Here is a 27,762-nt window from a genome sequence, read left to right on the forward strand (position 1 = left end):
TATTGTCTTTTAGGCAAAGTAGCAGTTCACACCAGATGTGCAGGCTTTCCTTTAGGAGTTGATACAAGGAAAAGCCTATTTAAAAATTATCCAGAAGAGTCAATGTCGATTTGCTTCCCATACTCTTTCCCACATCAATTACTGATTTGTGAATATTTTACCACAGAGTACTGTAATCAGTATTAGATAAAGAACTTCAGTAACCTTGATTTTGTTAATCCAAGCAACAATGATCACCAGTACAATATATTTAGTTCCATGTTTAGTTCCGGAGCCCTGATGCCACTGGGGTAGCGGTGCAGGCCGAGGGATGTGCTGACCACCCTTCCCGCAGCCCCCACTGGCCTGGGATGGCGAACCACAGCCAGTGGGAGCTGCGATCGGCCGAATCTGTGGACGCGGTAGGTAAACAAACTGGCCTGGCCTGCCAGGGGCTTTCCCTGGTGGGCCATGTGCCAGAGGTTGCTGATCCCTGTAGACGTTGTCCTACAGTGCCTCTATGCTTTGTTCTCAATGTTCTGTAATACTTATAAGGGAAGAATGCTAGCATGTATGTTATTGGCATGTTGGGGCATCATTCAAACAGGGCATAGTTAAGATTGCCTTGCAGGAGTGGTGTGTACCTTTACCTTTGTATTTCCTGGTTTTCAGATGCTTAAACGTAACTAAAGCTGATATTCTGGAAAGGCACAATGCCCCATTAAGCAATCTTACAGTTGCATTAACAAAGGTTTTGGGCAATTAATTTCCTGGTTCTTTTAAAAATAATTTCTCAACACCTGCATGTTCCACAGCTCTGATCCCCCGCCTTCACTACCTCTCTCTTCTTGACAAGGTTAAACCAGCCATAGAAGGTACTGGAGGCATGTCAGGCTCTTCAGTGTCCCTGTGTCATTGCTATGTCTCCCATCTACATCCACAACTGCTCAGCTCTGACTGCCTCCTTCCCTCTCCATACTTTTCTGCACTGGGCTAACCTCCCCTTTTCCCCTAGATGGAGCAGCATTGGGGGAAAGGGACTTTTCCCCACTGCAGGAGGCAACATAGGGCAGGAGGAGAGTTCTGGGTCCCTTCCCCTAATCACGGAGCAGTGGATAGGAGGGATGCCTCTGAGCCACCTCCCAGGGCCTGGTAAGGTGTAGCCAAGATGCGGAACTGTTGAAGAGTTTATTGAGGAGAACATAGATGGCTCCATGTCGTTTCCTCCAAAAAGTACCTCACTGGTGGGGAAGGTGCCCAATTTCCCCTATCATAGCTCTGCTCTCTCAGCACTTCCTAGCTCCCCCACTAGTAAACACCCCCATCCTGATTACCCCTAATTTGACCACTAGCTCTACCCATGAGGCATAGTAAAGGTTAAGACCATGTGAGCCAACGTGGGTTTTAGCACATTTAGAATAATCATCTCTTAAACAGCAAGTGACTCTCATAACTGCTTCTCCACTCCAATACCCACCCAAGCAAAATAATGTTCATAGTTTATTTCATGCTTTTCGGGAGTTCCCACTATTAGCACCTTTAAAAATATGTAATGATTTCAGATGCGTTCTCCCAAAGAAACTGGGCAGGAAACTGTAAAACAAACTCAATCTCTGACTGCCCAAAGGGAAATACAGCAACACTCCTTCAGGGAAAAGAAAAATACCAGCTGCTTAGTCATCTTCCAAGGGACATATTTATGATCCCCATCAGTGTTTCTCAATAGGCAGCAGGGAGCAATTATTATTACTGTTATGTTTTAATAGGTTTTACGCAACTATCAACCATGTAAAAGACTGTGCAGATATTGTTTCTAATTAACAGCATTATTTTCAGTAAAATCAGAAAAAAATAGCATTTTCTGGGACACTGTTACTTGTGTGGTGTCTGCTTCAGGAACATGCAACGCAGGAAGCATGAACCTACTTTTCCACCACCACCCCCCTTCTGCCCTAAGCATGTGCTGCATGGCTTCTGCTGGCTGGGGTGGGAGGCAGATTTGATGCAGCTGTGCATGTGAGTGGATGATTTCCCATTTGAAAGGCCACCAGGTGGCAGCACAGAGAAGGGACTGAGGAGCAGTTAAATTGCCCAACTTTTGCCCCAAGTCAGCTAATGCCTTTCAAAAGTAGCCCAGTTGGTCACAGATTCCCAAGGCTGGCAACAGTCAGCTAGAGCTAAAGAGTCCAGCAGCTCAGGGTGTCACCCCGCCTCCCACTTCCTCCTCAAGGCCAGGCAGTGGGGTTAGAACCCCAGGAGGAGCAGAAGTGAAGATGGAGCTGTGTGGGTTGAACAGATGGGGGAAGCTGGAGGGCAGGGCCATCCCTAGCGGGTTGTAACGCCAACAGACCCCGGTCACGGGCAGGCGGGATTTAACTGGGGACCTCTGGAGCTTAGTACATGAGCCTCTACTGCAAGAGCTAAAAGCCAACTGGCTGCTAGTTAAGGCTGTAGAGCAGATGCATTTTATCTCTCTCTAAGTGGTCTCGGTGCCACTAGATGGGACAGAACACAAGACCGAGGAGGTGTGTGGGTAATATGGGGCCTGGGACACTGCCGGCCCAGGCCTGCCCCATTCGGCCCTTCCCCCAAACCTCCACCCCACCTCTTGCTGGCTTCTGACCCCTCCCCTGAGCAATGCTGGGAGCCAGCAGGGTGGGGTGAGGCAGGTGGGCTGAGGCCGGGTCACTTGCTGCTGCTGGCACCAGGCTGCCCACTAACTCACCAGACTGCCCTGGACCCCGTGTCTTGAAGTGTGCCCCCCCCCACACACACACCCAAAGCGCGGAGCCCAGGGCAGTTGCCGTGGGCCATTTTATGGACAGGACGGCTCTGCTGGAGGGACGGGATTAATTGCAGGTTTGGGAACAGGCATGTGGGGCGAGAGCTCCTGGTGCCGTGGCCAAAAGTACATTACACAATACATTTGGGAGTGTGGGCTCCACTAATTGGCCCACACAGGACGTGTATGCAGTGTAGTTGTAACCATATTGGTCCCGGGATATTAGCAAGACAAGGTGGGTGAGGTAATATCTTTTATCAGAAATTGGTCCAATAAAAACTATTACCTTATCGCACACAGGCTGGGCAGGAGACGTTAAACACTCAAAAGCCAGCCCAAACACCACACCATCACCTTTTTTATTTTAAATCTCCTGATTTTGTTTTGAGCCGCTTTCCTGAAGTTTTGGGGTTCTGACTGATAATTTTTGAGCTCTTGGGTTTGGCAATAGTGTCAGATATCATTCCCACCATTTGTCTTTTACTTTCAACTGGAGAACTGCTGGAAAACAACAACAAACAAATGATACTGTGATAGTTTGGGGAATCTATGTAAACTTATACATTCCAGTTTGATTTTATGAACTCTCTCTAGATGACTGTATTTTTCAGTGTGGAGCAGAACTGCAATGCCATGGTAGGAACAGACCATGACTGAATCTGAAACAAGGCCTTCCAGGTGCCCATCACCTTTGAATATCTTTCACCTATGAGACCAAGGAGTTTGCTAAAAAAGAGGGTGGGAATGGGAGGACAAGGTTAAAGCAAACTGGTTCTCCCAGTTTGTTTCCAGGGCTGTGATGAGTCTGTCAATGTGCAATTTATTAATTGTGTTTGCGATTATGATGTCTATATGATTAAGACCAGATGATTATCTTTGCTGTGGTCATGCCTCTTTTGCCTTGTGTTAAGGACCCTGGGCGAGGCACCTGCGTGTTTGCCTCTGACTAAACCATCACATCTGACCAGATCTTTCCTGAACAGAACGTGGGCATGCTGCATCCTAGGTGCAGTAGCCGGCTAGGGAGGACATTCATTCTTTATATGGCTTTAACAGCACAATGCATATGCTAACAAACTTTGTTAGCATATGCATTGTGCTGTTACATTGGTCAGGAGTCCTCAAAAGGGGAGGAGTGGGGAGGATCGGGGTTGGGGGTGAGACGGAAGGTATTTAAACAGTGTTTTTGATTCTGTTTCTCCCCATTGGTCTGAATTATCGATGACATTCTTACTGCATCACATCAAGTCCAAATAATTAGAGGAATGCCTTTGCTTGCACTGACCAGAGGATGTTTGGATTCCAATGTCAGCCCAGTTCTGCAGCCTGATAGGTATCAGGTGTTGTCACCAGTACACACAGAATTCTTCTTTGCAGCCAAACTAGTCTAACATGCATTTTGCTAACTGGAGCAGCAAAACAAAGAAAACAAATGCCTCATTTTCCAGCTTTGTGGGTGAGAGAACTAAGTAGTGAAGGTTATAACGTTGGACACTCACAGAATCATAGAATCTCAGGGTTGGAAGGGACCTCAGGAGGTCATCTAGTCGAACCCCCTGCTCAAAGTTAGACCAATCGCCAACTAAATAATCCCAGCCAGGTCTTTGTCAAGCCTGACCATAAAAACCTCTAAAGAAGGAGATTCCACCACCTCCCTAGGTAACCCATTCCAGTACTTCACTGCCCTCCTAATGAAAAAGTTTTTCCTAATAGCCAACCTAAACCTCCCCCACTGCAACTTGAGACCATTACTCCTTGTTCTGTCATCTGCTACCACTGAGAACAGTCTAGATCCATCCTCTTTGGAACCCCTTTTCAGGTAGTTGAAAGCAGCTATCAAATCCCCCCTCATTCTTCTCTTCTGCAGACTAAATAATCCCAGTTCCCTCAGACTCTCCACAGAAGTCATGTGCTCCAGTTCCCTAATCATTTTTGTTGCCCTCCACTGGCCTCTTTCCAATTTTTCCACATCCTCCTTGTAGTGTGGGGCCCAAAACTGGAGACAGTACTCCAGATGAGGCCTCACCAATGTCGAATAAAGGGGAACTATCACATCCCTCGATCTGCTGGCAATGCCCCTACTTATACAGGCCAAATTGCCGTTAGCCTTCTTGGCAACATGGGCACACTGTTGACTCATATCCAGCTTCACGTCCACTGTAACCCCTAGGTCCTTTTCTGCAGAACTGCTTCCTAGCCATTCGGTCGCCAGTCTGTAACAGTGAATGGGATTCTTCTGTCCTAAGTGCAGGACTCTGCACTTGTCCTTGTTGAACCTCATCAGGTTTCTTTTGGCCCAATCCTCTAATTTGCCTAGGTCCCTCTGTATCCTATCCCTATCCTCCAGCATATCTACCACTCCTCCCAGTTTAGTGTCATCTGCAAACTTGCTGAGGGTGCAGTCCATGCCATCCTCCAGCTCATTAATGAAGGTATTGAACAAAACCGGTTCCAGGACCAACCCTTGGGGCACTCCACTTGAAACCGGCTGCCAACTAGACATGGAGCCATTGATCGCTACCTGTTTAGCCCAACGATCTAACCAGCTTTCTATCCACCTTACAGTCCATTCATCCAGCCCATACTTCTTTAATTTGCCAGCAAGAATACTGTAGGAGACCGTATCAAAAGCTTTGCTAAAATCAAGGCATAACACATCCACTACTTTCCCCTCATCCACAGAGCCAGTTCTATCTTCTTAGAAGTAAATTGGGTTAGTCAGGAATGACTTGCCCTTGGTGAATCCATGCTGACTGTTTCTGATCACTTTCCTCTCCTCTAAGTGCTTCAGAATTGATTCCTTGAGGACCTGCTCCATGATTTTTCCAGGGACTGAGGTGAGGCTGACTGGCTTGTAGATCCCTGGATCCTCCTCCTTCCCTTTTTTAAAAATGAGCACCCCTGGACTTGGGTTCGTCCAGCTTTTCTAAATAGTCCTGAACCACTTCTTTCTCCACAGAGGGCTGATCGCCTCCTCCCCATGATGTGCTGCCCGGTGAGGTAGTCTGGGACGCTGACAACCTTAAACCAGTTGCCTCAGGAATCTGTCAAGAACTTTGCTGAAAATATATTCCTAATCTTAGCAACGGAGCTAAGACTTATCACACATCTGCCCACCTTTATTCAAATGACCCTCCTTCTGATCTGACAGCTCAGGCATTCTCAGTTTCATCTAGAACAATTTACAAACTTGAAACCTAGTTCTGTGAACCCTTAATCATTTGATCAATCTCATTGAAGATAGGGTGATCAGATGTCCCAATTTTATAGGGACACTTCCCATTTCGAGGGCTTTTTCTTATATAAACACCTATTACCCCTCGCCCCATCCTGATTTTTTACACTTGTGATCTGGTCACCCTAATTGATGACAATGTGACTCCTTCTATGGTAAGAGTTTCAGGAGTCTGTTCTGTTCCTATAAAGGAAGTTGACTACCCACTGAAATGCAATCATAGAATATCAGGCTTGGAAGGGACTGCAGGACGTCATCTAGTCCAACCCCCTGCTCAAGGCAGGACTAATTCCCAGACAGATTTTTGTCCCAGAGCCTGAAATAGTCCCCTCAAGGATTGAACTCACAACCCTGAGTTTAGCAGACCAATGCTCAAATCACTGAGCTATCCCTATTTGGGTACAATACCATCATGCAGTTTAGAATACAGTTCTATTTAAAATTTGTCTTTTAATAAGTTACACATATGCTGAAACGACACCTCACACAACTCCCATATTCCATATAAACAGACTGAAATACTACATATTTTTGGGGAAAGTGAGTAGTTAAGCATGTTGATGTTTATATATACAAACACCCATTTCATCACTGTACTGGAAAATATAGCTGAACTTAATTTTCTTGGAATTTGAAGAAAGTTTAACAGCCCCATTTGTTTTCTCTGTTAGTCAGTGTGAATCTGAAAAAATTACACGCCTTCTAAGAGAAAAGAATCAGTCCACACATAGTGAAAAAAAATTCTTTCCAACCGGTATTCAGAAGAGTGCTACAAGACATACATAACCTCATGAGCAGAGGGCAGAGGAGATGCCCTCCCGCATTATGGCCAGCAAAAATAATAATAATTAATAAAATCTCAGATAGGCAGAGGTTCACGGATTTGCAAACCTAAAAACCTGTGTTGTGCTTTAAACCACCTCAACACATACCAGGTTTATGAACATTAAAAAGTTAACTGCAAAAGAACACTGAAGCCCATTAACCAGAATGTGTGCCAGCCAGTATGGCCTCACTGACGAAAGGTGCAGTCACACCCGAATAGCTAAAATTAACCTTGCCCTTTTAAGCTAAACTGAATCATGTCACTGGCTTCATCTCTGTTGTTACATAACAGATAAAAAAACTCCAGTGAGGGATGGTGCTGGCACATAAGGTCTCAGGTACGTGGTGTGCTTTTTCAGAATCTCTTTTGGGAATAGTTATGTAGGTGAAATAGCTGGTACTTAAGTGTAAGCAGAGTCAGGATGAGTGCTACCCTGACATCTGGTGATGAATTGTAGAGAGTGTGGAAAGAATTTCAAGAATTTGCATTGGCATCCACTCCCCCACTTAGCATACCCCCATAGCAGCTTGGGATGGTGATTTTTAACAGCTCTGGGATCCCCAATTTCACTTGGGTGGTACTTGCTAAACATGGGACATGGGTTCCAAAACCCCATGAATTGAGAGAGGTTGGGGACTGGTGTGTGTACCTGATGGTATGGGCCCCTTTTGAGGGCCTGGAACACCAATTGCACATCCTCCTCTCTCCAATGTTAAAGAGTAGAGCTAATCTTTGATTCTATTAGGAGTCCATCTAGAGACTGCTGAGCTGAATTCATGTTGGGCCAATGGTGCACCAGCACCAGGGCTCCCCTACTAAGAGCTGAAATCACTGAAAGAGCTGAATTGAGATCATGGAGTGCTCTGTTAACTAGTGGGGGAGCCTGAAGACCTATTGTTAAGCGGCTGGCAGAGCAGAGCAGAGCAGTTTGTGGTGTGTTGGAGCAGGCCATGGCACAGTGAGCGGAGTGAAGCGGTTTGCAGGGACAGCTGGAGGAGCTGCACAGCTGGTGTGGTGGAGCTGGTCGTGGTGAAGGCTGCAGCAGAACTCCATGGAGAGGCGGAGCAGTTGGCCCTGGCCCACGTAAGGTGCCCCTTAACACCCTGTGTGGACTCCCCCCACTTTCCACCCAGGCTGGTTGGAGGTAAAACTCTGCAGATAAACTCTCGAATTCTGGGGTGGCACTGACCAGAGCCTTTTGGGTTGTTGGACTTTGGGGTGATTGGACTTAAGACCCTAAGGGGAAAAGGACATTGTCAAATGTACCTGGGGGTGAGTTTTTTTGTTTGTTTATGGTTTTTGTGTTATAATCCTGTTTGTGGTGTTTCTCCAGTGGGATGCCGCATTGTTTCCTTCCTTTATTAAAAAGATTTTGCTACACTTAGACTCTGTGCTTGTGAGAGGGGAAGTATTGCCTCCTAGAGGTGCCCAGGGGGGTGTGGTAAGTAAGTGTCCCAGGTCACTGGGTAGGGGCTTGAGCCGGTTATGCATTGTGTTATTGAAACGGAACCCCTAGATACTGAACCCGGCCCTTGTTGCTGCCAATTCAGAGGGGCAGAAGAGTTACATAAAATTATGCTATTTCTATGCATGTATATTCATCTTGGTATCTGAAGTTAAGCATATTAGCTATGTTTATTACATGTTTGCTCCGGTGGTAATGCCTAAAGATATTTAACCAGCACATGAAGGGACAAGTCAAATTGCATGGCCCATTAAGGAACACTTAACTCACAATGTCCCCTGGAAAATGCCTGTCTACGCTTAATAGACTTTTTGTGAATGTTCTAACTAAAATATAGGTGGGGGTGATGGACATGTAACTTGCCCATGCAACGCCAAACAACATCTTTCACAGTAAGAGCAGATTTCCCTTTACTTGGCACTTGGCAGAAGCTCTGGCCAGTTTCCTGCTCTGGCCTCTGGACTACGAAAATATATACTAATTGAGGCAATATAACCAAGGAACTGAGGACTTCTAAGGTAATCTGGAGCCTTCACCCTTCATATTTTCTTGAGCCTTTGCAGATGGACTTATGAGTTGGCTTTGGTACAGAGACTGTTCTAGCCTCATTGATTGCTGAGTTCTCCCTTGCAATGGACAAAGAGCAGATCTCTGCTGACTTTCTCACACGAGTCAGCAGCCTTTGATACCTGTGGTATCAGCAACATCACCCTGGCTTGAGAGGTTTTGTTCTTTCCTCTCCAAATGTCAAAGCCTGTTCCCATTGAACTCAGTAGCAAAATTCCTTTTGATCTCAACAGGAACGGGATTTGGTCCCAAGACATCAGAAAATGGGATTTTGATCAATTGCTTATCTGTCCAGAGAGAGTTCTCATGCCTGTTCTGCCAAGCGGCTTTTGATTGCCCCTTCTGTATGTCAGGCTGAGGAAATGAATTAAAATAATTTGGGCTGTAGTTCTATCAAGAGGTACATGGCGCACACAGTTCTATGCCTCTTCCATCAAACCCTGATGGCTCAGCATCTTTGCTTTCCTAGTGCCTGGAGGAGAGCAATACTTAGATAAAGGCAACCTGGCAGAAGCTTAGTTTGAACATAAGGGAGGCACTGATAGAGTGTTAAGGGAAAGCGGGATGATTGTCCTTCCTATCCTTCTTTCATTTAAGAAGCTTTCAATGTGGGGTACTGCTGGATCCTCAATAACACCTGGAAGTACAGGTGGCACCAGGGGCCCAAAGCATAATTTTACAGCTGCATCTGCTTAACAGATGCAGTTGTAAAATTTTAGACAGGTAAGGGGGGTATTGGAGGAGATGGGGAGAGCATGGGGGCACTGGGCTAGGAGCAGGGCAGGGAGGAGTCACATGGAGGGTCATATGGGGAGGTCACATGTCATCCTATGTGTCCCTCCCATGAGTGCAAAACCGGCAAGAAATGATTTCTACTTGCACCACTGCCTAGGTGAAAGCAGTTTTCTCCAGCTTGTCTGCAGAGAGCTAGGGTTTTAAGGAGTGGAAAATCCCGAGAAGAGACTAGAGACAGCTAAGCCAGAGCAGGGGTTTAAAAACACTGAGACTTGGTCTACACTAAGTTGACGTAAGGCAGCTTACATCGACCTAACTCTGTAAATGTCTACACTACAACGTTGCGCCTGCCAGTATAAGTTGCCCACTACACCAACCTAATAACTCCACCTCCTCAAGAGCCATAGTGCTTAGATCAATGTAGTTATGGTGATGCACAGGGCCACCCATAGCCACAGCCCCCCCCGTGGGGGGAGGCCTCTGTTGCGAGGGTGGGGGCTGGCTCCACAGTGGGGCAGGAGCAGGCTTGGGGGCAGGGGGGAAACCTCCCCACCAGCACATGCCGACAGCACCTAGCGGGTTGGGGCTAGGTCACTCCACCTCTTGCCGCCCGATGATTGCAGGGCAGGTCCGACTCCATGGGTGGAGGGAAGTGGAGTGACCCAGCCCCAGCCTGCTCTGCTCTGCTCTCCCAGGCCTTGGCTCCCAGCCTTGAGGCTTGGGGGCAGGGGGGAACCCCCTCCCTCCCCCAGAACTCACTGGCAGTGCAGCTGGGGCAGGGGAGGAGAGCGGGCTGGGGCCGGGTCGCTCCACTTACCGCCACCAGTGCGTGTAGGCCCGACCTCTGCTATAGTCCTCAGGGGAGTGGGAGCGGGAGTGGAAGCGGGGCTGTTGTGGAGCAGAGGCGGGGATGGGGCGGAGCAGGGACTGGAGCAGTATACAGCTGCATGTCACACCAGGAAATTTGGGGCACCAAATTTCCTGGTACCCTACGCAGCTGCGTGATTTGCGTATGTGTTCAGACAGCCCTGGTGACACAATGTCTGTGTAGACAGTGCATTACTTACATTGCCTTTTGGCCGTCAGCCCCGCACCACGCTCGCAGCTGGAGCTCCCATTGCCCTGGGGCGGGTGGGGGGGGGGGAAGGGGTTGCTCACAGTGAGATTCACACTGTCAGCCCCAGGGCGAGTGGGCTTCAGCTATGAGCATTGCATGGGGGGGCTTCAGCTGTGGAGGAGGGGTGCTCCAGTTATCAGTGTTAAGTTGGTGGAAGCACTCCTGATGAGGACATGCACCACCAACAGGGCGCGTAGTGTGGACATAAACCACTGCAGTATTTACTGTGGTGGCTGTATGCCACCCTAAATTAGGTCAGCTTAATGCTTCAGTAAAGGCTGAAGGCTGAGAAGTCACTTTTATAGGAACTCAAAGGGGGCAGGTTTCCTAAGCAGAGGGAACCTTTCTTATTGCCTGACCAGCTGTAGCTGAAGAGCACAGACTTCAGGGGTTACAGGGTCAGAGTCCCTGCTTTGGAGGAGAAGCCGTCCGCTGGAGGAGTGAGGTCCAACAAAGGGGACCTAGAGCCCTGAAATGACACTGAAACAAATCCCAAAGACTGTTCAAGCACTGAGGACTCATGCAGGGAACAGCATGTAGGTGTTTTGCATACATCTCTTGTGCCATATAGAGTGACTGGTTTTACAAACCTTTCTGCAAAAATCTGTGTCTGTTTGTTTCATTTGTCCCTGAAGAGATGAACTACAAACCGTGTGCTTCTGTGGAAAGGGTGTGCTTAGGCTACTGGGGAGACAGGGGGGCACACTGTTAGTCCTTTCAGAAGGGGCACCAGAGAAGCTGTGCCCAGGAAGTGTGCCAGAAAGGCTGGAGCCAGCCACTGTGACTGGGGCCTACTTGGGGAATCAAAGGGAGCTTAACTGCACATGGGTCCAAACCCATAGCCTGGTAAGCATCCAGCAGGGGGCATTTTGCCAGGGCTGTGACACACCTCTCACTAGGGCTTTGAAGATGGTGAGTGACTCATCTGACAGAAGGGGGATGAAACTTTATTTAAGGGCAGGCTCTGCCCCAGACACTCTCTTTCCCTCACAACCACATACACCAGCCAAACAATTGCCAGCAAGCAGAAGGACTGCTGGAGGAAGAGGGACCTACCTGCCTCACAGAGACTGGGCCGAAGCACGCACAGAAGGGGGTGAGCATAGACTTAGGGCAGAGGAACAGGGTATATGTGTTTGTTGTTTTTGATATCTCTTGTGCTAAGAGCGCTATTATTTGTGTTACCATAGCGCCTAGGAGTCCCAGGGCCCTTTTGTGCTAGGCACTGTACAAACACAGAAGCACAAGACAGGCCCTGCCCCATGGGGCTCATGATCTAGGTAAAGGGGTATGTGTAAGAAGTTCCTTTGCAAAGTCTGTGTATTCCTTGATTTATCTGTCACGTGTCCCCGAAGAGTTAAACTAAACCGTAGAGTGCCCAATGAGATGGAGTTCTGAGGGATGCATGTATAAACTGCTGGGGAGACTTGGAAGGTTGGTATTGGTTTAGGGGCTAGGGCAGCTGGCCTGTGGGATTCCATCCTCAAAGGAGGGGGCACCTCTGAAGTGTGCCTGAGAGCCCAGATCCAGAGATGGTGCCTGGATGCCGCTCAAACCCAGTGGGTGTGGAAGGCCTTGAGATCCAAAGGCTGGGTCCAATATAGCAGCCTGGTGCCCATCCACGGGGAGGACATGTAACAGATATTAGGCAAAATGTAATTAAATGTATTGGCAGCAATAGGGAAGCAATGAATATGGAGGGAGAAGTAAAGTGTGATGGAGAAGATAAGTCATAAAAATATAATTAATGCAACTAAGTGAGAGAGAGAGAGAAAATGGCTCATTGAATTAGCATACTATGAAATTTTGTCCTATGTCCTCCCCCCGCCCACACACTTTGTAAATGGTTTTGTCTTTATTTTCACACTCTAATTACAGCCAATTTGATGCAGTACTGAAGCAATGAGTTTCAGGACAAGGTAGCAAATATACATTGACCCATGTCATTCCTCAGCAATGTAAGGAGTTAAATGTTTAATAATAATTAATATTGTGAGGTGTCTCTCATAAGCTAACAAGACGAGAAGGAGGATTCACTATGCAATGAATGGCACCATTTTCAAAGCCATGGCAAAAAAGGAAAAGAAGTCAAAGTTGGATTGTAAACTCTCCAGGGCAGGGATTGTGGCCTCATTACACTGGATACAGTAAAGGTGCAGCTCAAGAAACAATCCCTGCCCTGGACAGTTTACAATCCAGCTTTGACTTCTTTTCCTTTTTTGCCATGGCTTTAAATATGGTGCCATTCATTGCTGATGTGTGTAGAAATCATGCTCAGAGACGATTCTGCAGGAAATTGCAGTGCTGGGCCAAATTCAGCCCTGGGGTAAAGTCATTGAAACCAGTGGAGTTACTCCAGAGAGGAACATGACCCATCAGACTTTGTTCTTTGTAAACATTCTTCCCTCACCTGGGTAACTAATCCCTTGAGGAATCACTCGCAGGTGAAGGCTTGTTCTTCTGCCACTCTGTTTTTCTTCTCAGCCACTTTAACAAACTGTGTGCCATTTCAGGGGGTGTCTTCATTACAGCTTGTGAGGTGATAAGGATTTCTCTAAAATGAGATGGATTCCGGGAGAGGCTCCCTTGGGAAAGAAAGTAAGGAGACTCTAGTTGGTAAGTATTCCTTCCATTCTTACTGCAAAATAACCCCAACAAATGTGTGTGTGTGTGTGTGTGTGTGAGAGAGAGAGAGAGAGAGAGAGACAGAGAGAAGTTAAGTGTGGGTCAAAGGCCTCAGAATGCTGGCCCTGGATTCCTCCATCTTCATGGACAACACTTCTGCTAGCTTCCCCACTGTCCTGCCAGTATGCCTCAATGCTTATGTGGGGACTGACCCATATAGGGGATAGGCTAATTCAGAGTCCATATCCATAAAATCCTTAGTATCTCTCCACTACCGTGATGGTACCAAATGGTGCCAATTATGCAGGTGGTTTTGTAATGAAGGCTCCTGAGAATTGAACTGAGACAACCAACTCATTTCGCCTAAGCCATCAAGCAACTGAACAAGTAACAGCTTTCAGTCAGTGGTCCAATATGGACTGGAACTATTTACCAGTTCCATTCTTTCTAGGTTTTTCACTGCACCCATTGTCAGAGTGTCTGAGCTCCTATAGGTAAAAGACTCCATATTCCATATGTATCACTGGAGCCATCCAACAGCCTCCTGTTTTTTTTTTAAATGGATACTAATTTTGTGTGATGATTATACGTTGGACAAGCAAGCTATGCTGCTAGCATTTTGGTTTTAGCAAGCAAGAGCAACATAATCCTTATGAAAAAGTCCTGTAGATTTTAATAAAGAATTATAAATGTTCTATAGGGTTTTAGACCATCTTATAGAATACTAGGATAGGGATATAATTCTCTATGCTAGTCTATAGGGATCAATAAACCTATATAAAGGGTAGTATTTTCTACTAAATCCTATAGGACTTCTCCATAAGGGAACATCTTTCTTTCTCTCCAAAACATGTGGCCTTATATTCACTTAGTTCTGTCTCTCACAAAGTGATGGTCAAAGCACCAATAGTGCTCAGCTCTGTACAAGATCCCAAAATAAAAATGGTCATGGTGCCAGAGGCCTGGCCCTTCAAAAGACAGACACAGAAGAGACTTCAGGCACTGGGAAACTCATAGGAGGAAATAACTTGGAAGATTTTTTTTTTATTTGTTACTGTTAACTCACTTTTGGAGGGCATCAGGTAGGGAAAGCTAGATCCACAAAGGGACATATGTATGGCCACACTGACATGCAATGCCTAACATTAAGGCAGCCTGCCATCCAATGGAATCCTCAGCCCTAAGTTAGGCTCCCTGTTCAATGCATGGGAAGAGTCTGACACCTAAGAATGAAATTCATGCAAGCTGAATGGGGAGCGCTCGAAGCTAGCCAGTAGGAAATGCTCAGGAGAGGAGAGTGGCCTAAGCCCTGGGCCTCAAAGGGACAGTCCTGGAGTTAGGCTCAGGTCAATCCTTTGTAGCAAGAAAAACACACAATGAGAGCACCTTCTTTCCATCCACCATGATAGCAAATAGCTCTGGGATTAGGGCTGTCTCCTGGGATGTGGGAGACTTGCTTTCAGATTCCTGCTCAACCGTGGGGAGTGGAATCTGGGTCTCCCATGTCCTAGGTGAATGTCCTAACCACTGGGCTGGCAAGTGATTTTTTTTCTAGCCTAATGAATATTTAGCTATTTACCCAAAGTGAAACAGCTTCAACAAGAAAGACCTAGGGAAACCCACATCAGAGTACCTAATACCCTAGTGGTTAGGGCACCCATGTGAGAGGTGGGAGCGCTGTATTCAAATCCTGCTTCTGCAGTAATCAGCCCAGGTGAGCGGTCTAACAGCCATCACCACACCTGACTTTTGTGTGAATCAGGCCTGCTCCAAGAACTCCTACCAGATCAGGCCCTGGCAAGATAGGGTGAGGGAACATCTAGTCTATGAATCGTACTAGGGCACTGAGCACCTTGGGGGTGTCAGGACAGAGAAGGCTTTGCATGCGCCCATCAGCAGAAACTTAGTCACCTAGGAAATGTTACCAGTAGGAATTTGGGAAATTAGGGCTCAGCTGAGTGAAACCTTTGTGGATCTCGGTAACATGTAAATGTTGGCCATAGGCACCTAAGTAAATCCCTTGGAAGATCTTGCCCAGAGTCTTTAGGAAGGATGTGAATGACAACAGTGGCAACATGGTGAACAGGGATGCATGCAGGATATTTTAAATCAGAGTAACTTTTGAGCTAGAGAGAAAAGCTCTGTTGAAACCTACAGCCTAGATGGGCATAAAAGGGGCAGAGGGAGAGGGGATGATGGCATTGTTGGAGGTGGGGAGGATGATGAAGGCCAAGAGGTACAATATGCCTGTTTTCAGCATCTGTAAAATTCTTCTGTGATTAAAACATGGCCCTGCTTCTTGAGCAATCTTTCACACTTGGAGCTGACAGTGAACCAATGTTGATACAAACATCATTTGTTCATATTGCATTTGATCATAAGAGTGAGTAGGACATTCAGCGGACGGAAGAAACATTTATCCTCTTGCCTGTTACTTAATGTACCAGCTATAGCCTGACACTCCAGTGATGAAACTGAATCTGAATAGGGCAGTACGTATGGTGGAGAAGCAGCATAGACAGTGTTTTAAAGTTTTTAACACTAATCCCTGAGGGTCCTAGTCTGGCCTCAGCCATATATACCTGTTCTTTTCATGGTAATTTACTCAAGAGAACTGCTCAAATCATAGGTTCCAGCAGTGGCAATACCAAATGATATTTTTCTGGCAACTGGCCTGAACCTAACCCCTAGATTTGTGTCTTCTCTGTTACAATGGGTCAGAACAAAAGCCTGGATTCAAACTCTCCCAAATGTAGAGTATTAGTGTAAGATGCACACACAGTTCTCATGCAAAAAGCTTGAACAGAAAAGGCAGGATGGTCCAAATGTAAGCGGAGGAATGGTCCCGCTATTGAGGGGAACTTTCCTGGCTTCTGCACTACCCCGGTGAAGTGGGCTAGTGAAAGGATCTGAGTCCTCGCTTCCACTTCCTTTACCCAGAGGCCTCCCGGCCCTCAAGGACTCCCCTTACACTCTCCTGTCTGGCAGAGTCCTTGTAACCCCAACAAGACTGGGCCCAGGATTCCTGGGGGGCTCAATCCCCAACCCTACTGTGGTCACCTAGGACAGGGACTAGGGTGTCCCACTCCAGGGTACTCTCTCTGCACTAGGCATCTCCCTGACCCACTGACCATTTCTTACACAAATAAGGCCTAAAACTAGGTCCTTTTGGGCCCAAACCTCTCAAATGATTAAATCTGTAGCAAGGACCTCAGAAATGTGGAGCAGAGGACTGCAGAGCACAGCATTCTCTTCTCAGGGATTGTGGTGGGGAAAAAAAGATTTTAGAAGTTATACAAGGAGAAGGTTTTTACACAAGACGAAGTCTGAATCCCAAGCAGAGCAAGTGAGCAGGGAAAAGACCTTAGTTCTAGTGTAGGAGTCCTCATACGGGGAAGAGCAGGCCCTCAGCACAGGTTGTGTTCAGCCCAGTGTGGGAGCAGGTTGTCTGGAACAGCATCTACACTCAGAGCCTGTGAACATGCCTCCCTTGTATCCTGCTCTGGGGTACTGAGCCCCTAGCTGTCTTCCTCTCCAAGTAGTGGAGAGGCATAGAGCGAAGAGGCGAAGGAGGCAGCAACATTCAGCTTCTCAGTAACATGCTCACAAAAATCAATTACGGCCACGCTCTCCACTGAAAAATTGATTCCTGCTGCTGGTCTTCCCCTGGGATGGCTCCCCTCCAAGTCTCCTGTCCTGGTTCCTATTGCTTATGCCCCAACTGCTCCTCTTGTGTGGGGCTTGGCTAGGCTGGATTTGTCACACCCTTCCTGTGAATAAATCTCTGGCTTTTCCTTGCCTCGTTGCAGCTCTGCTCCTAAGTACCCCCTTCGCTGCTAAAAAAAACCTGGCACCTGGCAATTGGGGTCTCCAGGTTCTATCCTGACACAATTAATTAATACTAATAGAGCGCTGATGAAAGGCAGCAGGACCAGAGAGTGAAAAGAACTGCCCACAGGGATAGTCACAAATCTACACATTTTGATAGTCACTGGTTTAAAGCTTTTCTGGCATTAGGTGAACGGGCCAGCCCTCTACATCAGAAGTTTCAAACCTAAACTGTCCTGGGAGGCCCTGTCATTTTCCTCATGTAGAGCTTCTTTGTTGTGCCAGATGTTTTACTATGAACTCAGCAGATTGACCAGGCAACTGACAACGGTTCCCGTCTTTTCATTCTGTAGCAGATAAGAAGGAAGGGATTGGGGCCTGTGGCTGGATCCTGGTTTCCCTTTCATTCCTGTTTGTGCTTATTACCTTTCCTTTCTCCATCTGGATGTGCTTGAAGGTAAGCTGATAGTAGTAATAGACCATTCTCTCAGTGCTCCAATTCCTATGTATTTCACCAGGACAAAAGCCGTTTGTACCTCGTGTTATGGGACAAAGGATAGTTTTTGTAGTTAAGGTTCAAGATAGGGCTGCAAGAGTTCTGTGTTCTGGTCCATGTCCATCCCCAGGCTTCCTGAATAACCTCAGACAAATCATTTAAATTGTCTGGGCCTTCAGCTCTCACACAGGGACACTACTTCCCTGCTTCACAGGGATATTGTGAGAATAAATTAATGAATGTTCCTGAGGTGCTGAGGATGAGAGATCTAGAAAAACTGATCAAAATTTGAACTAACAAATACAAATGCAGGTCCACATCCTGGGCCACCTCTGGAAAAAAATAGTAGGTGCTTAGCACCCACTGGCAGTGAAGCTCCCTCCCTCACCCCTCCAGCACCTCCCGCCCACCAATGGCCTCACCAATCGGCTTCTCCCCTTCCGTCTCAGTGCTTCTTGCCTACCATGATCAGCTGTCCTGTGGTGTGCAGGCAGTGCTGGGAGAGAGGCGGAGGAGGAGCGGGGATGGGGTGCACTTGGGGGAGGGGTGGTACAGGGAGGAAAGAGGCAGGGGGGCCAGGAAGAGGAGGGGCAGGGGGTGGTGTGGTGTGGGGGCAGGAAGGTGTGGAGTGGGGTTGGCCCTTTGTGCTGAGTGGGGGTTGAGCACTCCCAGGGAAAGGAAGAAGCCAGCGCCTGTGATCACATGCATAAGTATTTGCAGTATCAGGGCCTGATGTTCCACAGCAAGGGTGAGACCAAGATCAAAAATGTGTAATTATCTACACATCTTTTGCTATAATTATTTTGTCATTTCCATGTGGCCTGAAGAATAGAAGGTCAGGCAAGAGGGAAGGGTGGTGTTAGTGTTAAACTCTATTTTAAAAATATTGTCCTAGATTGTCAAAGAATATGAGCGTGCTGTTGTATTTCGGCTGGGACGTATAGTGTCTAAAAGAGCAAAGGGCCCAGGTGAGTAAATGAGGTTTTATTATGTTTTCACTGTAACCAGTTGTTCTGCATCTGAGGTTCTCTCAAGTCCTTGTTCAGAGATTGGGTGATGCAAGGAATCTGTCCAGGGCACAGTAAAAAGGCCAAAGTAATTCTTTGTCCATAAGCCTGTGCATCTGCTGCTTGTTTTCTTTATATTGCTGTTTAGAGAGGAAGCCAGCAGATCCTGAGGGTATGTCCAGACCACCTGCCATATCGGCAGGTAGCGATAGATTTTTCGGGGATCGATATATCGCTTCTCATCTAGATGCGATATATCGATCCCTGAACGTGCTCCTGTTGACTCCAGAACTCCACCGGAGCGAGTGGCGGTAGCGGAGTCGACACGGGGCGCCACGGACGTCGATCCCGCGCCGTGAGGACCCGAGGTAAATCGATCTAAGATACTTCGACTTCAGCTATGCTATTCATGTAGCTGAAATTACATATCTTAGATTGATACCCCTCCCACCAGTGTAGACCAGCCCTGAGATCTAAACCTGGCTTTATAATAGAATAAAGATCACATGAAGCGGAAGGATGATCTTGTGCTTAACACACTGGACAGAGACTTAGGAGAGCTGAATTCCATTCTGCATTCTGCCACAGACTTCCTGTGTGACCTTTGGCAAGTCACTCAATCACCCTGGACTTCAGTTTGCCATCTGTAAAATGGGGATAATAATATTCCTTTCTCTCACCCTTTATCAGTCTTGTCTATTTAAAGTTGTAAGCTCTTTGGGACAGGGACAGTCTCTTACTAAGTATGTGTACAATGCCTAGCACAACACTTGGCATCATAGTTGGGGCCTTCAGGTGCTATTGTCATAGGAAACGATCACTAATAAGAAGAATGCTCTCTACGTTATTATAACAAGTACCTTTGCACCATGCGGATGAAAAAAATCCATTGGAAAAGGTACAGTGAGACGGTGCAAACATGGAGCAGGAATGGAGGAAGAACCCGCTTATCTCTCTTCCTCTGCAAAACAACCATGTGGCCCAAAAAGGTGGGCAGGGTCAGGGGTTGAAGGAGGAGCCACACTATGTGGCTAGTTTCCCCTGACCCACCATCCTAAAGAGCTAACAATCTAAACAGACAAAAGTTTGAGAGGGGAAACAGAGGCACAGAAAAAGGAAGGAACTTGCCCAAGGTCACATGGCGGAGTTGAGAACAGAATGGAGTTCTTCTGACTCCCAGTCTAGTGCACTATCTACTCAACCATACTGAATTCACATTAGTATTGGAACTCTGACATCTGCATTTCCTTCCATTATATATATAAAAATATGAAACCTCACTCCTTTCTCCTCATACGAAAAAAGAAAGCTGTGGTAACGAAATATCAGTATAGCTTTGAGGGCCATTCTCGTTACACAATAGAAATAGTTATTTTCAGAGTTTTGCTTCATATGTGATCAGAGCTTAGCCTGCAGATAATGGTGTTTCAGCTTTGGCCTTTTCTTCTTCTTTTTTGCAGGTTTGATCTTGGTCCTTCCATGTACGGATGTTTTTGCCAGGGTTGATCTTAGAACTGTCACCAGTAACATTCCTCTACAAGAGGTAACAACCACCCAATAGTCATTTAAACTAGAAATCAAACCTAAAGCAGTTTTAGTTTTTAACATGTCAAACTAAAAAAGCAGTTTTATTGTCTCACAGCCTTTCGCAGCGGTACAGACATAACTTCATTTGCTGTACTTGTTCACTTCCAAATGCTAGCGCCAGAATAACACTGGAACCTAATTGAGCCTACAACCCTACCAGCTCAGGTTACAATCTTGTCACTCCTGGCAAGTCAAGCAGGCTTTTCTTATTGACTTTCAGCATTCTGGGTGAGAAAAAGAGGAAAATGAGATTCGAGCTGGAGACGTGGGGAGGTCCAAAGATGAGAGGATGAGAGAGAGGGAAGTCAAGAGAGCTGAAATTTACCAAGCCTTTACAATTAGTCCTCTCTCTACCATCCATGGAAATCAAGCAATAAACGAGAGTGGAATCCCCAGTAACTATTTTTCCTAGTCAGAAGTAGATCTGGTAACTAACTGATTAGATTCAAAACTTATCATCATTACGAAAGCCTTCACTGAAGTCACTTGAAAAATTAAGGTTGTTCCAGACAAAACAATGAGCAAAGACCACATTTGTCACATTTGATGCCTATGGATAGGTGATTTAATGCATACTTAGGTACCTTAACAAATCACCTTGAAGTCAAAGGAAGCTGCAGGAGCTCGTCATCTCTGAAGATCAGGCCTTAATAGGGATATAGGGCCTTCTCTTTAGGCACCCAGGGTTGAAAATGTTAGCCGAAGAAGTTCATTTTTAAAAATCGTCAATGGGAAATCTCCCCCTCCCCGGAAAAAGGTTTATTTACATGTAGCTACAGTACTGTGCTTCTACTTGAAGAGCTGCCATTTTATTGTGCTTTTCTGAAGAAAGGAGAAACAAGAATCAGTAGTGATAGAGACACAATGTTGCCATGTTACAGATTTGAGAAAAAGTTCTTTAGGACATAGTATGCTACTAGGGATTGTTCGTAAATATTCCATCCACAATTTAAATCCCTGTGGCCTGGAGTAAATATGCTTAAGGAACCTCCTAGGTTTTAAGAACTCAAGGGTCTTATTTTACGTAGTGTCAGATTCACTGAGTCTAAACTCTGTTGCCCTTTTTTAACCCAAGTGATCAGTATTCATGGGCTTGTGGGTTGTTTCCATTAGGAGGAAAAAATGATGACTGAGGCAGGTATTTCTTTGATGCAATCCTGTTTATTTACAAAAAATGTACAAAGTCCTGTTTCCCTAAATACAGTAGGAGTCAAACAGCAGGAGACCGTTTCTTTGCTCATAGTTTCCCGCCTATTTCCATCGGCACTCTATGCAAAAGCTCCATCTCTTAGCCATTTCTCAGGGTTATACTACAAATGCTCCTCTGACTGAACATAAGAATGGCCATACTGGGTCAGACCAAAACTCTAGCTAGCCCAGGATCCAGTCTTCTGACAGTGGCCAATGCTAGGTGCCCCAGAGGGAATGAACAGAACAGGTAATCATCAAGTGAACCATTCCCTGTTGCCCATTCCCAACTTCTTGCAAACAGAAACTAGGGACACCACTGCATCTGGGGCTTTCTTGCTGCCTTCTTTGTGTGTTTCTATGGTACTGATCCTCCTCTCTCTCTCATACACAAACTGCATTTCATCCAGACCCCAAGGAAAACCTCTCAGAGTGCATGGCTCAACTCCAATTCCAGCCTTGCACGTGGCCTATATTTTTGGGTGGTGACTCCCTATTGTTTCAGCTCTGGATTCCATAAAGGAGCGTAACTGCTTCTTACTTTTATCCTGTATGAAGAGTGACTGTTATGCCCACCAGTTTCAGTGAGGTTTCCCACCCCCAGCATAATACCCTGTTAGAAAGACTCCATAGATGGAAAGTCAGCTGGGGTGGAGGGGAAGCTGATGTAGTGAAGAGGGGATAGGGGAGATGACATACAGGAGGGATGAAGAGAGCCAGCTCTGAACAAGGGTAGGTCTGTACAGGAAGGAAGGTAGCCATAATATCCTGGGAACATTCTTACTCAATACATCCTCACTGCGATCTCTTCTGGCAGGGCTTCTGTCAAGATTCCTTCCCCACTCTGAACTTTAGGGTACAGATGTGGGGACCTGCATGGACACTTCTAAGCTTAATTACTAGTTTAGATCTGGTATTGCTGCCACCACCCCCAAGTACTCCCTTTTTCCCTGGGTAGTCTTGAGGGACTTCACCAATTTCCTGGTGAACACAGATCCAAACCCCTTGGATCTTAAAACAGGGAGAAATTAACCATCTCCCCTCCTTTCCCACACCAATTCCTGGTGAGTCCAGATCCAATTCCCTTGGATCTAAAAACAAGGAAAAATCAAACAGGTATTAAGAAAAAGCTTTTAATTAAAGAAAAGAAAGGTAAAAGAAAACCCTCTGGCAGAGATTAGCATACCAGCTACTCTCACAGACAACAGATTCAAAACACAGAGGATGTTTCCCTGGGCACAAATTTAGTTACACAAAAAAAGTACCCAAATACCCAATTTTGATAATTCCCTTAATGGTACCAAGACAAGTTACAAAGAAAATAAACATAAACCTATTTATCCCTTTCTAAAACTTACTACTCTGATAAGAGGCTGGTTCCTTGATCTTTTTCACTCTGGCTGAAACTGAAACTCTAAACAAAGGAAAACTTCTCTCCTTCCTTTTGAAACATCTTGTTCCTCCATTGGTTCCTCTGGTCAGGTGTCGGCTAGACTAGGTGAAATTCTTAACTCTTTATAGGTAAAAGAGGCATTAACCCTTAACTATCTGTTTATGACAGCTTCTATGAAGCCCTTGACTGCAAACTAAAGATGCCTCTCAGCTATTCTGGTGGTAAGACAGTGGTGGAAAACATCACCTGTGCTCCATCAAGATGAATTGTTCACTGGGGCACAGGGGATTTACAGTTTCCTTTACCAGCGTTGGTGAATGTGGCCTGGCATGCCTACATAAAGGGACTCCACAGACCATTTAAGAACATGTCATCCAGTTGTTGCATTTGCTTCCTGTCCTTGTGCCTATGATTTTTAAATTCCATGAACCTGCCTATGATTATTCCAAGGCAAATACACTCAGAATCAACACAACTGGTTAAAATGTTACTGGGCGAGTCATTTAAATATTTTTCACAAATGCTGCTTTGGTTTAGATGGTTGTAAATCCAGGGTGATGCCACTGAAATCAATTTACCTTGATTTCTTTAGTGGCTTCTTGTCTCACTATAAGAAACAAACATCTCCATAACATTGGGATTTGTGTGTCCTGGATGATTATCTAATCTCTGTATGTTTGTTTTTCATAGATTCTTACAAAAGATTCTGTAACTACCCAAGTTGATGGAGTGGTCTACTATAAAATCCACAGTGCTATCTGTTCAGTGGCTAATGTCACAGATGTCCATTTAGCCACCAACCTGCTGGCACAGACCACTTTGAGAAATGTTCTAGGCACCCAAAGCTTGTCCCAGATCCTGTCTGGCCGAGAAGAGATTGCCCACAATATCCAGGTAAATCCACATCTAATGTTCTATTGATGGGCACAGCATTTCATTTTATGGAATATAATCTTAGAAATGAGTGGCCTTTAAAAAAAAAAGTGATTGTAAAATCTTTCATTAGCTCCTTTCAGTTTCATACCCCACCTACTGCAAAATATGGAAGAAATATTGTAAAGATGTTTCCTCAGCTCATCTGATAAAATTAGTAATCTCTTGTTAAAAAGCAAACAAGGCACTTGGAACTTAACTTTTTGAGAAGTGAATGAGACAGTTAAGAGTCTTGAGGTGGGGCTCTCTGCCACTTCTTTAGAAATGAGCAATAATGTGCAATGGTGGAGAAATCCATAGTTACTGGGATGCTCTATCTTAGACTCATGACTTTAAGGTCAAAATAGACCAACGTGGCCAGTTAAAACGACCCCCTGCACATTGCAGGCCACAGAACATGGGTCGTGGGTATAAGAGGTTTAGGGAGACTAAGCCTCCCCAAACCAGGCAAGAAATGCCAGATGCGGTGCAACTCTCTTTGGAGGCCCGCTGCCACCCCTGGAAGCTACCAAGAAGTGATGGGGCCACCAGTGCCCAAACTGTGGCCCCGTTTGTGCTCCACCCTGAGGCCCCAGTCTTGCTTGGCCTTTTCCCCCTGAGATCCTACCCTCATTCCAACTCTTCCTGTCCCCACTCTTCCTCTTCCCCAAGGCTTCCCCTTGCCTGCCCATCAGTTGCTCCACTCTGCCCCCTCTCCCTCCATCACTTGCCCTTGAGGCAGGAAGGGTCAGAAAGAAGTGAGCGGGGAGGGGGTGGAAAGGAGTGAGGTGCAGGTATGGGGGCCTCGGAAGAGGGGGTGGAGAGGAGAGGGTAAGGGGAGACTCAGGGAAGGAGATGAGGAGGAGTGGGAGGCCACGGAGGAGGGGACTAGGGCTGCCAACTTTCTAATTGCACAGATGTGAACACCCTTGCCCCCCTACCCCAAGGCCACACCCCTTCCCCACCCCTTCTCTGAGGCCCCACCCCCACTCATGCCATCGTCCTTCCTCTGTCGCTCGCTCCCCCCCACACTCATTCACTTTCACTGGGATGGGGCAGGGGCTTGAGGTGAAGGAGAAAGTGAGAGCTCCAGCTGGGTGTAGGCTCTGGGGTGGGGCCAGAAATGAGGGGCTCAGGGTTGGGAGGGGGCTTCAGGCTAGGGTTGGGGTGTGGGAGGGAGTGCGAGTTCCGGGCTGGGGGATGGTGCCAAGGGTTTTGAGTGTGGGAGAGGGCTATGGGCTAGGACAGAGGATTGGGGTGTGGGAGGGGGTGAGGGCTCCAGTTTGGTCCCATTTCTATTACTCCAGTTTGCAAGGTTGTCCAGACCATATTGTTTGAAAATGTGGTCCTTCTCTCTATTGGCAATACCTCCCAACTTTGTGTCATCTGAAAATTTTATTAGCTCACTCCTACTTTTTGTGCCAAGATCACTAATAAAAATGTTAAATAAGATTGGGCCCAAGACTGACCTCTGATGAACTCCACTAGTAACCTCCCTCCTGCCTGACAGTTCACCTTTCAGTATAATCTGTTGTAGTCTCCCCTTTAATCAGTTCCTTATCCACCTTTAAATTCTCATATTAATCCTCATCTTCTGTAATTTAACTAATAATTTCCCATTGGAACTGTATCAAATACCTTACTGAAATCCAGGTAGAGTAGGTCTACTGAATTTCCTTTGTCTAAAAAAACCAGTTACCTTCTGAAAGGAGATCAGGTTCGTCTAGCACAATCTACCTTTTGTAAAGCCATCTTGTATTATCTTAAGCAGATGCTTGATTAAACTTTGGCACCACCCATCTCTCATGTCATGTCAATAAAATGTATTGAATTGACCTGAACTAGATTGAACTGTTCCAGTGTTTAAATCTCTCCCTCTTTACATACCCGCCTCTCAATCCAGTGAGTGTCACTCTGGCAGCCAAGAGAGAGTAGAGAAGAGAAAAAAGGTCTTGTTTCCTCTTAGATACCAAGAAGAGAGACAGACCAAAAAAAGACAGCTCACCTCCACATCCCTTCCAACAGCCAGGAAAAAATGTGTGTGTGAGAAAAGTGATATGACGTGATGTTGTATCAATGTGTAATAAGGAACAGTCAATGGTCTTGATTGTGGTAGCGCTTAGGAGCCCTAGTCATGGACCAGGATCTTATTGTGCTAGGCATTGTGATGCATCATACTGATTCTGTGTATTGATGGCAAATAGTACAGTGCAATTTTAGGATGTGACTTGCACTCTTCTGAGGGTCTCTGGCTCCAGCGGACAACAGAGTGGCTTATCTGCGATGAAGGGTTGAGTGCTATTCTTTTACATGAGGGTACTTACTTTTCTATGTTCCCAGATTCTCTTGGTCCCTTATTAACAGCTCCCACTATTGCACCTGTTTCTGCAAGCACTTCCTCACATGAGGAATTTAACTCAAGGCAGTGTCTGTAGGTTTGGGCCTGTAGGTCTTTAATTCTGATCACGATAAAGGTAAATGTATTCTTTCAAAGCTGTTCCCATCGGGCAGAACTGATACTAGAAAAATAGCACAATGACTTGCCCAAGTGCATCATCTCCCTTCCAACACATCACAGATCTGAGAGAATATTTCTCAACTAATAATTGATCTGACCTTTTTTAGCCGCTTGATCTACCCCTGAAATATCCCCATGCAGATCATAATTTCCTCCTATTTATTCTTTTATTTCAATTATTCTTTTGCAATTGTTTTGGAATTCTGAGTGTAGTCGATATCTGAGCCATTTTGGTTAGTGTGATTTGTCATTTAAGTCACATAGTATAGGTTTTGATATTAATTGTGCTTTTTTTAAAAAAAAAAAAGTCTATCCTTGATAATGCCACTGGTAAATGGGGAATTCAAGTAGCACGTGTGGAGATCAAAGACGTCAGGATCCCTATGGAGATGCAAAGAGCTATGGCTGCTGAAGCTGAAGCAACACGAGACGCTAGAGCTCAGGTGAGAGCCACAGTAATATTTCTCTCATTCATATCATGTGGTACATCTATAACCTCTACATCTTTTGAAGGACAAACCTCCACATTGTTGTTTTTGCTTCAATTGGAGGGTGGCTTTTCCTCATTGCCACCAAAGTGTCCATTTCTATCACGTTTTTAGATCATAGCAGCAGAAGGAGAAAGGAATGCTTCCGAAGCACTGAAGCAGGCCTCCATGGTGCTGGTTGAGTCCCCATCAGCCCTGCAGCTTCGCTACTTACAGACCTTGACCACACTGGCTACTGAGAAGAATTCCACCATTGTCTTTCCTCTGCCCATGAATATGCTGCAGGGTTTTTAACAACAATAATAGGACCAAACCAAATGAGGACCAAGGCTTTTTTACACTGAATTCTTTAGTTCCGAGAGTTTTACAGGGATTCAGGAAAAGCAAAGCTCTGCAGATGATCAGAATTAATGTTGAAAGTACACTCTGATACCCTGCCTCAGGAACAGGTTAACTACACAGAGACAATCACAAGTTAGAACACTGAATCTGAATGCCCCCAAATTTCTGAGGGATTCAAAATTCAGACATCCAAATGTTGTGGTTCAAACTCATCTCTAGGTAAAAAATAGAAGAGACTTTGTTAAAATACAGATTTAACTTAAACTGAGATGCTCGCTTTTGATGTTACTTGATTTTACAGAGTCACTCGGTTAGCAGGTATGTGGTGATTTGTCTGCTCATCAGCAGCCTGCCTCTAAAAGCTAATACAACCACTGTATGTAGTAAATAGGCCAGCTCCTGCTCTGTTACACTGTGGTAAATTTGTAGCAACTCAGCTGAAAATACCAGAGTAGTGGCGAGAAGAATGTCACCCAGAGGTATTCCTGGATCATTACTGGAACCACCAAGTAATTTGTAAGTCTATGTAGCTCCTATAGACTGGGGGCTACATCTACAAAAGGACTTAGGTGCCTGTAGCCAACATTTGGATGCCACCGGCCTTAAACCTCTCTCTCTCACCTAAGCCCCAGCAGGCTCCTCAAATTCGGTGGGCCTCCATCTATTTCATCT

At 45.9% G+C, this 27,762-nt stretch overlaps 1 protein-coding gene across 1 annotated transcript; it reads left to right on the forward strand.

The window, feature by feature from the left end:
* The first annotated feature begins 13,149 nt into the window (after positions 1–13,149).
* STOML3 (stomatin like 3) lies at positions 13,150–27,762 on the forward strand. Its single transcript, XM_050937325.1, has 7 exons — positions 13,150–13,322; positions 17,513–17,616; positions 18,551–18,623; positions 20,123–20,205; positions 23,521–23,724; positions 26,569–26,703; positions 26,863–27,762. Exons 1-7 carry the CDS (start codon positions 13,271–13,273, stop codon positions 27,040–27,042), a joined length of 831 nt encoding a protein of 276 aa, XP_050793282.1. The 5' UTR covers positions 13,150–13,270; the 3' UTR covers positions 27,043–27,762.

This window comes from Gopherus flavomarginatus, chromosome 1 (genome assembly GCF_025201925.1).
Source record: "Gopherus flavomarginatus isolate rGopFla2 chromosome 1, rGopFla2.mat.asm, whole genome shotgun sequence".
Classification (NCBI taxonomy): domain Eukaryota; kingdom Metazoa; phylum Chordata; order Testudines; family Testudinidae; genus Gopherus; species Gopherus flavomarginatus.

Coding starts and splice junctions, on each gene's coding strand:
- STOML3 (XM_050937325.1), top strand. CDS start 13,271: ATGGATTCCGGGAGAGGCTCCCTTGGGAAAGAAAGTAAGGAGACTCTA. Junction 17,617..18,550: donor CCATCTGGATGTGCTTGAAG/GTAAGCTGATAG, acceptor ATATTGTCCTAG/ATTGTCAAAGAATATGAGCG. Junction 20,206..23,520: donor GTAACATTCCTCTACAAGAG/GTAACAACCACC, acceptor TGTTTTTCATAG/ATTCTTACAAAAGATTCTGT.